Here is a 15,254-nt window from a genome sequence, read left to right as displayed (position 1 = left end):
GTCACTGCTAATAATGCTTAAATCCCAATTTATCACTTAAAATTCATACTACATTTTCTCTTAATCTATATTTTCTCCCTAGAGAATTTGCATGCATGTCCAAAGATTCAGTGACGTAATTATTTCTGAAAATATATCCCATACCACTAGCTACAACTTGCCATCTCTATTTGCACGTTTTGAAGTGTCAGTTACAAATGGTAACTTGCCATGGGCATTTGCCATCTACCTCTACAAGGGTTAAATCAGGTGCTGCTGCAGCTGCTGACCTTCAACGTCCCCTGGAGGAAGTTCAGGGTGGAGGTCAGGAATGAGCCACTGTGCTCTGGGAAAACTAGCAGAACAGGTCTTCAGACAGATATTTTTAGGAACTGGTTTTATGAACCCAATCCTTGCATTTCCTCATATCTAGAAAATCACAAAATCCCTTCATGGTGACATCAGTTCCTCATGACTAGCAGAAAACCTTTTGTAAAATAAGCGCTTGATTCCATGAACTCTCCTTTAACCAAAATCACATATATATTGGCCTTCCCCACCTCCACCTCTTTGGAGTAGTTCCCCAGAGCTATCTGAAGTGAGATTCCCTGGGCTGCAGTCCTCATTTTGCCCCAAATAAAACATAACTCGCAACTCTGATGTTGTGCATTTGTTTTTAACGCAACAAAAGACATCTCGAACTTAACATGTGGAACTTTCTCCCTGACTGCCCCCAAAGGGGAAAAAAAAAAGAAAAACCACTGAAAACCTGATCTACTTGTAAGGAAAGAAGCGTGTGTGCTAAATCACTTCAGTTGTGTCTGATTCTTTGAGATCCTATGGACTGTACCCCTGCCAGGCCCCTCTGTCCACGGGATTCTCCAGGCAAGAATACTTGAGAGGGTTGCCATGCCCTCCTCCAGGGGATCTTCCCAACCCAGGGATTGAACCCGCGTCTCCTGCAGCTTCTGCACTACAGGTGGATTCTTTACCGCTGAGCCACCTGGGAAGCCCCAGACACCTGGGAGTCATCCTCAACTCTTTCTCCCTTCTTTTCACAACAAGATGTCATATTGAAGTTTTAACTTCTATCTTTTGAGTCTTTGCTTTTTCTTCTCTTTGTATTAGCAGTAGCTCTGCATCACTATTTTGAATCAGAGCTACTCTAATATGACTAATACAGTAACCCATCACTCCACATGCCTTCTATCTTATGTCCAATTCATTCTCCATAGTCACGAGACCTTTTCTAAACGTACTTCTGGTCATGACACTGTGTGCTTAAAATTTAAACACTTTAATGGCTTCCCATCACTCTTAAGCAAAAGACAAATCTTTAAACATTGCCAAAAAGGCCCTGCATGATCCGATTCCTCCAGCCTCGCTTTTCATTACGTTTCTTCCACCATGAGGTCTTTTCACTTATGACTCCTTTTGTTAGAATGCTCTGCTGAATTCTGACCCCCACAACCTTTGCCTTGTTAAGTCTAATCATTTTCAGATAAAACCTTCCTGTAGGTCAAACCCTCCTGTTATGTGATCTTACAGCACAATCTCTTTCCTTTACATCGAACATGGCTGTAATTTTACATTTATTTCTAATTCCATAAGGGCAGAAAACTTTTTTTCTTTACTTATAATTGTTACCCTGAGCCTGGCACATAATATAGTTTCAGTAAGTATTTTAAATTGAATGAATGGAATACCAATTTCCTGTTCTCAAGGCTCTCTTTCAACTGAATGGATCTTGCCACTGAGATTGTATTTTTCCATATTCCCAAGGTAGGCTCCTAATTAATCAAGCACCTTATTAATACTTATCTTTCTGCTGCTGCTGCTAAGTTGCTTCAGTCGTGTCCGACTTTGTTTGACCCCATAGACGGCAGTCCACCAGGTTCCCCCATCCCTGGGATTCTCCAGGCAAGAACACCGGAGTGGGTACTTATCCTTCTACTTCTCATCAAACATATGTTTCTAGAGCACTCACCTTTCAGACTCTATTGACCAGCATAGCACCAGGCTCCTAAGGCACGCAACACATGCTTATTAACCTGAAAGGTAAGCTTCAGACTCAGTTTCCTAAGAAATGTGCCATGTGCTAAGTCGCTGCAGTTGTGTTTGACTCTTTGCGACCATACAGACTGTAGCCCACCAGGCTCCTCTGTCCATGGAATTCTCCAGGCAAGAATTCTGGGAGTCGGTTGCCATGCCCTCCTTCTGGGGATCTTCCCAACCCAGGGATGGAACCTGTATCTCTTACGCCTCCTGTGCACGTGCAGGCGGGTTCTTTACCCCTAGCTCCACCTGGAACTCGTGTACCGATGGAAGAGACGTGGGTTCGATCTCTCGGTCGGGAAAATCCCCTAGAGTAGGAAATGGCAACAGACTCCAATATTCTTGCCTGGAAAATGCCATGGACAGAGGAGCCTGGCGGGCTTCAGTCCGTGGGGCTGCAAAGAACTGAACACAGTTGAGCGACTAAGCACACACACAGCCCACCTGGGAAGATTCTCTATCTAATCCCAAACATCTTTTACTCTCAATTCCTCTATTACTCCGCTATACCCCACATCTAATATTTCATTTTATGCTGTTTCACATTATTTTGTCAGCCTACTTTATCCTTTTTTCAAATTTCTTTGCACTTACAATCTCACATTTTAGCAAGTAGTACCAATATGAAATATGATTATTATCTTGAAATTGCTTTATTTATGTCCACCTCAAGTCTACATATAAATTAGGAACTAACTGAGGGTAGCTACTACGTTTTCCCTTAAAGACTCTGGAATCAAGTTATTTTTTAGATAGATACTTAACTTGTTGATCAAGAAAATCTACCAGAAACTAATTTCATCCAATTTTTTAAAATGTCTTAGTATTAAGAGACACACATTTGTTTTTCACCTACTTTCTTCCTCTTCTCCTCTCCAATCATCACCCGAGAAAGGTGTTAATGAGCACAGAAATGTCTAAATTAAAGGCAGAAGGAAGCAGAAGACAGAAGCCAAGGCAGGAATGATAGACAAAAAGATTCTATTCATCAATACTGAAAACGTAATGAAATTACTTAATAATCTATGTTAGGCAACAGAAATGAAGACACCTAAGATAATTTTAAATTACACACTGAACTCTTCAGCAATGGATTTTTATTTTCTATCAAGATACACATTGCTTACATGTTTTCTAATACAATAAGCCTCAATTACCCAGGCCATCTGGAGAGGGAGAGCTACGAGTTAATTGAATTTTCTGGTTTGCCAAGGGTGAACCAAAGGACCTCTTCATGTTTCAACCTTGTTACTGGAAATCTTTATAAAATGTATGTGTCTCCTTTTCTGCCTTGGTAAGTACAATTTAGTTAACATTATTGTATCTTCCTCTGTTGATTGAAACTATTGTAATGTGTCAGAATCGATTCAAATTGCATTGAGCGTGAGCAGAGGATGAAATCTGTGCTAAGCCCCAGGTGCAACCCGGACAGTTGCCTTTTCGAATAAATTTTCTTTTTCAACTTAAGCATGTATCTTTTCCTGCAAAGGTTTAGTACAAAAACAACAGCTCTCATTAAAAAAAAAAAAAAGATTTTGATGAGCAAATCTAGTTGACTAATTGAGGTGCAGTGGAAGTCAGTTGATAATATTTACCAAAATCCCAAGGACAGGGAAGCCTGGCGTGCTGCAGTCCATGGGGTCACAAAGAGCCGGACACGACTAGCAACTGAACAACAATCAAAATTACAGGTGTACTGACATCTGTCTCAGCACTCCTACCTATTATTGAGTACTCATCCTTCAGATACACTTGTACCTGATGAAATCACATATGCATATTGCAGTGTTGTTTAGAATAGCAAGAAACTTGAAACATCTGTTGATGTGGTAGGTATAAATATACAAGTAATGGAATGATATGCAGCTGTTAAAAAGAATGAGAAAGCTTCCTAGCAACCTAAATGTCCATCCACAAAGGAATGGATAAAGAAGATATGGTATATACATACATACAATGGAATATTACCCAGCCATTAAAAAGAATGAAATAATGTCATTTGCAGCAACATGGTAGACTTAGAGAGTATCATACTGAGTGAAGTAAGTCAGACAAAGAAGGAGAAATATTGTAAGACATCTCTTATATGTGGAATCTAAAAAGAAATGATACAAATGAACTTACTTACAAAACAGAAAGAGATTCACAGTCTTAGAGAATGAACTTATGGCTGCCGGCATAAGGATGGTGGAAGGGTGGAGGGAAGGGACAGTTAGGGAGTTTAGGATGGACATGTACACACTGCTATATTTAAAATGAATAGCCAACAAGGACCATTGTACAGCACATGGAACTCTGCTCAATGCTATGTGGCCGTCTGGACAGGAGGGAAACTTGGGGGAGAATGGATACATGTACATGTATGGTTGAGTTCCTTCACTGTTCACCTGAAACCATCACAACATTGTTTATCAATCGGCTATACTCCAATGCAAAATAAAAAGGTTAAAAAAAAAAAGAATGAGAAAGCTTCCTTCCTGAAATGCAAAGAACCCCAAAGTGCAGAATCATGTTATCTTTTGTGTAAAACAAAGAGGAAATGTAAAATATATCCTTTTGTTCTACTGCCAGAAAGAATAACTGAAATAAAACAGTGCAGTATAAGAAAACAGATAAGCAATTTGCATATGCAGTTCACAAAAGAAGAAAAATCAGTGGCCACTAAACCTGAAAAAAATAAAATGCTGAGTGCCTTTTATGTACCTAGGATTTTAGAGCTGAAAAATAATTACTATCTTTAAGAAATATTTTGTCACTCTTTTTTTGAGGTTTCTTTCTTTTTTCTTAATCTTTAGGTTGGAATAGAATTGCTTTACAATGTTGTGTAAGTTTCTGCTGTACAAAACATGAACCAGCCATATGTGTACACATACACCCTTCCTCTGAAAAGTCCCTCCCAGCCACCCCCACGCTCTCCATCTGGGTCATCTCAGCATCAAGCTGAGCTCCATGGGCTATACAGCAGCTTCCCACTGGCTGTTTCACCCAGAGGGGTGTCTATATGTCAATGCTACTCTCTCAATTTGTCCCACCCTCTCCTTCCCTCCTGGTGTCCACAAATCAATTCTCTACCTCTGTACCTCTATTCCTGCCCTGAAAATAGGTTCAGCAACACCATTTTTCGAGATTCCATATTTGTGCATTAATACATGACACTTGTTTTTCTCTTTCTGACTTACTCCACTCTGTACGACAGACTCTAGATTCATCCACATCACCACTGACTCAAATTCACTCCTTTTCTGGCTGACAAATAATTCAGAAAACATATTTACACACTGTCAAGGAGAGAGAAACCTAAATCATGAATTTCCATGTTTTGAGAATTATAAGGGAAATGGGTAGAGAGAGGCAAGATATGTTTTGCTATTTTTAAGAAGAGACTTACTTTAATTGCTGAATACAGGGAGTAGCCAGAAAGCTTCTTAAACTCTGCTCGAATGTCCAGAAGGTCAATTTCTGATCTGGAAACCATTATTCGGTTCAGAGTAAACTCATCAGTTCCGGCACCCTGTTAAGAAATCCAAGTGTCCACGAGACCAATCTCATTGCTCACAAAACAACACGTGGATATTCATCAGACACTGATATGGTACACAGACTATTCAACCACAGTGACTCTCCTTCTCTCATTTTTCATCAAACATCCTCATTCATTTATTCAAGAAACATTTTCTGCCATTGCATTGCTAAATGCTGAAAACAGAGATGACATGCCCCTGTTAAGCTTTCAGTTTTGTAAAGGATACAGGTGAGAAAATGGCCATTACAATAAAATCTGACATATGGGAAGTATTGGGTACCATGGGAGCATATGTTAGGGAGGCCTACCATATGCTAATCAAGGATTAGTAAAGCACTGTTTGAGAAAGTGGGATTTAAGCTGGGGCCTAAATAGTCAGCCAGGAGAAGAAGGAGTGGAGTTCTTATGTAGAGGGAAAAAAAAGTTTCAATATAAGATACAGCATACATGACGCTTTAGGGCAAGAAATAATACCACATTTAAGGATACATAAGTAATAAGAAGGAACAGCAAGGAATATATCTGGAAAGGCCAGACCTTATAAACCATGAAATGAAATTCTGACTTCATCCTGAGTGTGAAGAACTATTTGCAGTCTGTTAAAAATGAGTGTGTTGAGATCAGATCAGATTTGTAGTTTCAGAAGGTTCCTTTGACAGCAGCAGTATGAAGAGTGGATTTCAGAAAAAGAGTAGGATGAAGATGACAGAATAAGACTGGAAGCTTTGAGATCCATTCAGAAGTGTTTATATAACCGAGAGAGAGGGAGAGAGAGAAAGAGATGTTGATGGCCTGATCTACAATAATGGTAGTAGGGATGGAGAAAATTGATAAGATTTAAGAGATGCTTGTAAAGGTAGACTGACAAATCTTAATGATGTTTGAGAAGAAAGAGGGAAAGAGAAGTGTAGAATTTCTAGCTGAGCAGTTAGGTGGATATTGACACCATTCATTTATTCGTTCAACAAATGCTTACTGAGCACAACAAATGCTTACAGAACACACACTCTCATGGAGTTCTCGCTGATGGAGGTGGACAGGAAGGACAGCAAGTTAGTGGTACTGAGAACGATAGGGTGGAGTGTGAGTGAAAGGAAGTCAATTGACCTGGGTAGACAGGGAAGACCTCTCTCAGGAGGATGCATGAGCTGAGACCTCAGAGATCAGAAGGAGGCAACCATAGATAGATATGGAGGAGACACACACAAGGCAGAGAGCATGACAAATGCCAAGACCCTGACATGGGTAGACGCTTGGAGTAATCAAGAAACAGAAAGACAGCTGATGTGGCTAAGCCGTAGAGAACAAGGCTGGGGAGGAAAGGTATAACTTCAGTGAGTTAGGCAAGGCTAGTTCCTATCAGTGTTATCCACTGAGATGACTGAAGGCAGGATGCAGAGCAAGACTGGGATGGGAGGTGACCAAAGTGCTGTTTACTGTGGACGCAGCTTTGAAAGGGCACGTGGACTTCTACAGGAAATGTCCAGGAAGAAACTGAAGTCAGCATCTTCTGCATGCCAGGCTCACTATGAGGGTCTGAAGATATAAACAAGAAAGGACTGAACAGATTCACAGAGCTCCCCACCCAGAAGTGACAGCAGATGAGAAAACACAGGGTTTCTACATCCTGAAAGGCGGCTAGCTCAGTGTAAGTAAGTAAGGCAGCTTGAGAGGCCACTGGATCACGTTTGAGGGCTGTTGTCCTGAAACCAATCAACTGCCCACATTACTGTGAAGTGGGAGAAATAATTTAGTCAGCACTTCAGCGCACCTACCTCTGTAATGATTAGGAAACTCATTATCAACCTATGAGCCAAATTAGCAGACAGATTAGCTACAAAAGAGAACTCTATCAATATGGAAAAGAAACAGGAAATGCCATCAATATTAAGTAATATTTTTACATTTTCCTTGAGGGAAGCTAAGAATATAAATGAAATTTCCAGACCAACCTTCAAAGCTCGGTACAGTCTTTCAGCTAAAAAGGCAGGCGTGTTCCTTGCACAACGAACTGTTACAAAAAAGCAAAGTAATGTTCAGTTTCATTTAATAGAAATTGAGTTAATCTATAGTAATACATTTTTTAAAAAGATTCTTTTTGGGTAACCATACCATTCTCCTCCTCCCCACTCCTAGCTTTTCTTTAGAATGAAAGAATGAATGAATGCTTAACCTGAATTTTGAAGCCTTATAATGTCATATTTGCATGGAACTTTAACACAGTAATTATCCTTAGCCACAGGGAAAATAAAATTACCTGCCAAAGATACTCCCACAGTAGCTGACTCATTTCCAGATCCCAGACACACCAACACCTACGCTTACATTTGATAATTCCCTAGGGTGTACCGCTGCTCCATTTCTAACATCTTTGACTACTGATGAATAGCTTGGGTCTAAAGATTGCAGAGATGTTGCTCCAAATAACTCATTAGGTAAATAGGGGCACTGGAGCTCAGCTTAAAAGTAATTTTTCCAACAGAAAGATTTTTTTCTTAAGTGACTGAATTAGAATTTATAGACTGATTAATTACATTATAACCAGTGCGTGTAATCTAAATTCAGTCATTAAAAACAAACACATTAAATCGTTCAATTCTTTATTTTGAAATAATGAGTAAAGCAGAAACAATAATAATAAATAACTGCAAAAACATGAGCAAATGAATTATCCTTTAAAGTGAAAGTAGCCAGGAGAAAAGTCTGTAGGGAATAAGTCTGTTTATTGCAACACAATTACTTGTATCATCTTAAATTTGATCTCTAGGTAGAAAGCTGATCAAAAGTGAATGAATTTTATAATGAATTTTGGAGATCAGAACAAGAACAGTGGCTTTCTCATAGTGCCTTTCAGACTCTTTTAAGGAAAGTGAAAAGACCTTTTGTGTCTGTGTCTTAAGGGAAACAGAGAAATGTATTAGGAACATGGAATCTGGGACAAACATGATAACAGCTACAGATTTGAAACTGTCTGAGAAGAAATCAAGGATGTGAATTGGTATTATCTATATTTTCCTCAAACTTACATTCAGCAAGCCTTAATCATTCGATTGAGAGTTTTTGTGCCTGCTTTTATCCTATTAACTCTTTCAATCATCTCGCTCCCCACAGACTAAATGCAGGGAATCCTTTCTTTCCATAATCCTTTATCCTCTCCTTCGCTTTATGGTCTTAACTACCAGATTTTTTCCTCATGTCTGAATATTTGGGGAAGTGGTAGCATATACAGTATAAGGAAGCCTGCTTTAAGACTCAACCCCAGGAGGGAAACTTGGGGAAATTCCAAAGAATCAGGGAGTCCACTGAAGTTCATTATGATGATCAAGAGTTCATGGTTGCCTGCTTCTTACCATCTGTGTTCTTTTGACCAAACTTTCTCAGGCCTTCCCCTGACCCCTGTCACAGGCCCCTGAATCCTCGCTTGGTCCCCAGACTGAGCAAGTACCAAAATGCCAACATGCCTCCTTTTCAGGTTGTCCTAAGAACAGGCTGATGTGGTGAGATACGCTTCCTGTCAACCCCCAATCCCAATGATCCTGCCTCCTTGCTTGTCCAACTTCTTTAAAAATTTCTGCTAGGGCTTTCCTGATGGTCCAGTGGTTAAGAATCCATGTACCAATGGAGGGGACACGGGTTCGATCCCTGGGTCCGGGGAGATCCCACATGCTGTGTCACGACTACTGAGCCCACGAGCTATAACTACTGAAGCCCACACACCCTGGAGTTCTTGCTCCAGAAGGGACGGCACCTCAGTGATAAGCCCATACCACAACTAAAGAATAGCCCCCCTTGCCACAACTAGAGAAAAGCCCATGCAGCAACGAAGACCCAGCACAGCGAAAAATCAATCTTAAAAAAAAAAAAAGGGCTTCTGTTAAAATCTGTTTATCTCTTCTCCATAAAAGAAAAGCTTTTTCTGTTTGATTTTCAGACTCCTGTATACATTTCTGAGATTAAACTCTTCTCCCTAATGAAATAGTCTTTTTGAAGAAAGCTTCTTCCTATCTACGTACAGATTTGACAACTAGTGATCTTCTTACTGTGCATTTCTGAGACGTTAGAACTCAGATGGTTTTTCATGTCGAAAGCTACGTGTTGACAGTCTATTAGATTCCTTGTATATGAAATAGCCAGGACAGGCAGATCTATTGACACAGAAAGGAAACTGGTGGTTGCAAGGGGTGGGGAGTGACTATCAGTGGGCACAGGGTTTCTTTGAGGGCTGATGGAAAGATCCCAGACTTATATTCTGGTGACAGTTGCACAATTCTGTGAAACCAGAGAGCACTGAATTGCATACTTCGGGTGAATTTTATGGTACTTGACTTCTATCTCAATAAAGATTTTTTTTTTAATGTATTCCAATGATAGACTGAAATAGAAAATGAAAGTGAGACATATCTTGAACTTTAAATTAGTTAAATTTTAAAGTCTTTCTTTCACTTGATAAAATAACACACACTGTAGCCCAAATTTAGTGCATAATTCAGCATCTATTTCCAAAAATGCCTCTTAGCTCAATGAAATGAGAATTTGTACATCTTAATAAAGTTTTTCAAATGATACAGCAGGCAAGGTAAAAAGCAGCAAGACTGATGCAAAGGTTAAAAGATGAAATGAAAACAATTAACTGACTGTATCACTGACACTGGAATATTCTCAGAGCTAAGTATGGAGACTGATCTCTGATTTGTTTTTTTTTTTTAATTGAAAAAGAAGCTTTTTATTCTTTCTTGGCCTGTCTTCTAGCAAGTCACCTATACACACACACATATGTGCTTGCTAAGATGATTTAGTTGTGTCTGACTCTGTGCAACCCTATTGATTGTAGCCTACCAGGCTCCTCTGTCCATGGAATTCTTCTCCAGGCAAGAATACTGGAGTGGGTTGCCATGCCCTCCTCCAGGGGGTCTTCTCCACTCAGGGACTGAACTTGTGTCTCTTATGTTCCCTGCATTGGCAGGTGGATCCTTTACCACTAGTGCCACCTGGGAAGCCCATATATATGTGTGTGTGTGTACGTATTTTTTAAAAGCAGCATTTGGATCCTATTCTTGGCACTGAAGAGAGGATCAGAAGTTAGTGAAATAACACATGCAGAGGAAATCCTGAGAATAGATGCCAAACCTTAGGGAGGGCTTGCTCCCTGGTACTTTTTCTGTAATTTAGAATACTTCACTGTGGACGGGGTGACACATGCAGGTTTCAATCTCTGTTTCCCTGGAAGCACATTGGAGAGGCTGGTTAACATCACAGGCTGTGGAGCCCAAATGCCTAGGTTAGAACCCCAGCTCCACCACACTTTCCCTGAGTAACTGGGGAAAGGAACTTAACCTTTTGGTGCCTCAGGTCTCCTATGGGGATAATAACAGTCCCTCACCCATGGGATTGTCATGAGGCTTAAATGGGTTGATGTTTGCCAAGAGGTTAGCATAATGCCGAGCATGTCGTAAGTGCCTGACGAGTGTTTATTTAAAAAGTACAATTTGAGGCAGCTTCCACCCTCCAGAGGTGGTAATTAACATTTGAAAGATGAATCAGAGCCTCATTCTGGAGATTACCCTTAGATATCAGCTATCTTTATCTCACTGGAGAAGCTATTAATTATTATGATTGATGTTAGATATGACATTTCATTGGTAAAATGATAAGCTGTACAGGTACTCCTACCCTGGCATTAGCAGAGAAGCAAGACCAACAGTCACCAGAAATTGGAGAAGTTTAGGATTCTGAACAATCCTGTGTGCTTAGAGCATTTAGATTAAGTTGTTGGTAAAGAATCCCGCCTACAATGCAGGAAATACAGGAGACATGGGTTTGATCCCTGGGTCAGGAAGATCCCCTAGAGGATGAAATGGCAACCCAGTCCAGTATTTTTGCTTGAAAAATCCCATGGACAGAGGAGCCTGGAGGGCCAGAGACTATGGGGTCACAAAGAGTGGGACACCACTGACTGACTAAGCACTCATGCACGCTTGACTTGGACTAGAATGGTCACTGAAGCCTGTCTTTGAAGAGTGTCTCATTCCTCTGAATGCATCATTCTTGCAAGGTGTTCTTTGGGTGCCTAAAAGCACAGACTGCAGAGACCTGATGGAGAAGACAGATCAGCTTACATAACCATGTTTTTGTCTGCTTGTTAATCCACGTGTCTCTCCAGGCACAGATTCAGTCCGTGACTTATTTTCTTTCTGATTTTCCCTGTTCGCACAGCCAACAAGGAGGAGACCCGTAGTTCTGTCCTGAGTTTAATGTTGGGAGGCCACTGACATCTTCCAAAAATAACCAAACATGATTAATTACCATATGGGCTTAGATCTATGCTTTCAACGGGCTCCATAAAAATGCCAGTAGAAGTGTAACATTTTTCTCTCTCAAGGAGTTTATAATCCAAACGTGGTACCAAGATAAACACAAAGTTAAAAGGCAAAGGAAGCCCTAAACAGAGAACATCTTCCTGCATCCATTTCACAATATTTGTTGAGCATAGGTGTGTACCATGGACTGTGCTGAGGGCTCGGGGGAGCATAAAGATGGATCAGTCAGGATTCTGAGATGAAAAGAGCTGATCCTGACACTGATTGAAAACAAGTGCAAAGTACCTCAGTTTATAAGCACTCGTGGACTTACCTATGGCCAGCAGTAAGTCTTCAAAATGGCCAGACAATTCTCCTTTTATGCTATCCTCAATGTCCTTCTGGCTGATGTTTCTGTATTCATCAAATGCTGAAAAGCAGCATCGCAAAAAAATTGAAAGCATCCCAGTTGACACCTGAATATATTTTAGCTTCTGATTTGATATGCAGCACATCATGTTATTTTTTTTTTTTTTTCACTTGAAGTCCTTTTTATTTTATTTTATTTTTTTTAATTCTTCCAATTTTATTTTATTTTTAAACTTTACATAATTGTATTAGTTTTGCCAAATATCAAAATGAATCCACCACAGGTATACATGTGTTCCCCATCCCGAACCCTCCTCCCTCCTCCCTCCCCATACCATCCCTCTGGGCCGTCCCATTGCACCAGCCCCAAGCATCCAGCATCGTGCATCGAACCTGGACTGGCAACTCGTTTCCTACATGATATTTTACATGTTTCATTGCCATTCTCCCAAATCTTCCCACCCTCTCCCTCTCCCACAGAGTCCATAAGACTGTTCTATACATCAGTGTCTCTTTTGCTGTCTCGTACACCGGGTTATTGTTACCATCTTTCTACACTGTTGGTGGGAATGCAAACTAGTACAGCCACTATGGAGAACAGTGTGGAGATTCCTTAAAAAACTGGAAATAGAACTGCCTTATGATCCAGCAACCCCACTGCTGGGCATACACACTGAGGAAACCAGAAGGGAAAGAGACACGTGTACCCCAATGTTCATCGCAGCACTGTTTATAATAGCCAAGACATGGAAGCAACCTAGATGTCCATCAGCAGATGAATGGATAAGAAAGCTGTGGTACATATACACAATGGAGTATTACTCAGCCATTAAAAAGAATACATTTGAATCAGTTCTAATGAGGTGGATGAAACATCATGTTATTAAGTAGCAAGCACAAACACTTCTTTAAACCATCAAAAACTCAGCACGAAAGTTTTTGTTTTTAATTTCTTTTTAAAAATATCATCGACAATAAAACCTGAACTTCATAGGCCATTTTCTTCAATGATTAATCTCTCTCTCTCCTTTCTTCCCTCCCCATCCCAGGCTGTAAGCATTTAAAATAGCCTGAAAGGTTAAATGATAAACAATTTCTCTAGCAAGGTGGGCTAACTTTTAAAAGATAACAGCACCTGGAAACAAGAATGTGGTCATGAGTCAAATATATTTTAAATCTGCTACTGAAATCTTAATTGTGAAGATTTCTTTGTGCTGAATAAATCACTCCCCAAGGCAGCAGAGCCTATATCCTACTTACTGGAAGGCATTGAAAGTTCTTGGTCAATATTTCCCGAAAGTAAAACCTGTACGCACATCACCTAGCATGGAAGGATACTTCATAAGCCAAGTATATTGTTTCCAAGTAAGTTTTGAAAACAGAAAATTTGGAGACCTATGATTGTTTGGTTTTTATTTTTCAAATAAAGACATTAACAAAGCAACTATAATATACTATTACTATTATTTTATAAAAAGGATGAAATTTCAATGTCCAAGTCTCCTCATTTTCCCACGAACTCGGCGTAAGCATAGTCATGCACCGTGGTGGTTCTCTAGACCAGCACAGGGAAGATACAGTTGGATGTCCACAGGAAGTGGAGTTCTAGATTTTTGGGTGCTGTTGCTTCCAGAATGACCCAGGGAGATGCATGAGTGAAGGGATGGGTGCTTAGCAATTCCATGGAATAGCTGGTCTGAGAAAAACAGCTTCCCCACCCCACCCATTTACCTTCATATCAGAAAAAGTTGAATGATAATCCATATTTATGCATTAAAAGAGATCACCCGTAATGCCTGGTTTTCCTGGAAAGTGGCTAACTAGGCAAGAAAGGGGCTGGAAGCCTTGATTTAGGATCTGCCATCAGCAGGAACACTCCTCTCTGCTTTCAGCCCAGAGGGTGGCTCCTCTTTCCTCCCTGATAAACCGACCCTGTCTATTATCTGTCACATACTCATTTCACACTCTAGAAGGTAATGCTCAAAATCCTCCAAGCCAGGCTTCGACGGTACATCAACTGAGAACTTCCAGATGTACAAGCTGATTTAGAAAAGGCAGAGGAACCAGAGATCAAATGGCTAACATCTGCTGGATCACAGAAAAAGCAAGGTAATTCCAGAAAAACATCTACTTCATTGACGATGCTAAAGTCTTTGACTGTGTGGATCACAACAAACTGGAAAATTCTTCAAGAGATGGAAATACCAGATCACCTTACCTGCCTCCTGAGAAATCTGTATGCAGGTCAAGAAGCAACAGTTAGAACCAGACATGGAACAATGGACTGGTTCCAAATTGGGAAAGGAGTACATCAAGGCTTTATATTATCACCCTGCTTATTTAACTTATAGGCAGAGTACATCATGCAAAATGCTGGGCTGGATGAAGCAAGCTGGAATCAAGATTGTCGGGAGAAATATCAATAACCTCAGATATGCAGATGACATCACCATTATGGCAGAAAGCGAAGAGGAACTAAAGAGCCTCTTGATGAAGATGAAAGAGGAGAAGGAAAAAGCTGGCTTAAAACTCAAAATTCAAAAACTGAAGATCTTGGCATCCAGTCCCATCACTTCAGGGAAAATAGATGGGGAAACAATGGAAACAGTGACAGACTTTATTTTCTTGGGTTCTAAAATCATTGCAGATGGTGACTGCAGCCATGAAATTAAAAGACACTTGCTCCTTGGAAGAAAAGCTATGACAAACCAAGATAGCATATTAAAAAGCAGAGACATCACTTTGCTAACAAAGGTCCATCTAGCCAAAGCTATGGTTTTTCCAGTGGTCATGTATGGATGTGAGAGCTGAACAATAAAAAAGGCTGAGCACTGAAGAACTGATGCTTTAGAACGGTGGTGTTGGAGAACACTCTTGAGAGTCCCTTGGACTGCAAGGAGATCAAACCAGTCAGTCCTAAAGGAAATCAGTCCTGAATATTCATTGGAAGGACTGGTGCTAAAGCTGAAGCTCCAATACTTTGGCCACTTGATGCAAAGAACTGATTCATTGGAAAAGACCCTGATGCTGGG

General features: G+C 40.3%; 1 protein-coding gene and 1 long non-coding RNA gene across 3 annotated transcripts in view; one reads left to right on the top strand and one right to left on the bottom strand.

The window, feature by feature from the left end:
* The window catches only part of ANXA3 (annexin A3), a 72,042-nt gene that overhangs the window by 2,432 nt on the left and 54,356 nt on the right, over positions 1 to 15,254 (bottom strand). For both annotated transcript variants that reach the window (XM_005208151.3, NM_001035325.1), the window contains 3 exon segments: positions 12,188 to 12,283; positions 7,510 to 7,568; positions 5,423 to 5,545 (listed from right to left, as the gene is read on the bottom strand). In XM_005208151.3, coding sequence (XP_005208208.1) covers positions 5,423 to 5,545; positions 7,510 to 7,568; positions 12,188 to 12,283 — 278 coding nt within the window.
* The window catches only part of LOC132345534 (uncharacterized), a 98,934-nt gene that overhangs the window by 55,742 nt on the left and 27,938 nt on the right, over positions 1 to 15,254 (top strand). The gene's annotated exons all lie outside the window — the stretch shown is intronic.

The sequence above is a fragment of the Bos taurus genome, chromosome 6, assembly GCF_002263795.3.
Source record: "Bos taurus isolate L1 Dominette 01449 registration number 42190680 breed Hereford chromosome 6, ARS-UCD2.0, whole genome shotgun sequence".
In the NCBI taxonomy this organism is placed as follows: Eukaryota; Metazoa; Chordata; class Mammalia; order Artiodactyla; family Bovidae; genus Bos; species Bos taurus.
Note: the sequence above shows the minus strand (reverse complement) of the source record. Positions and strands in the feature narration are given on the sequence as shown.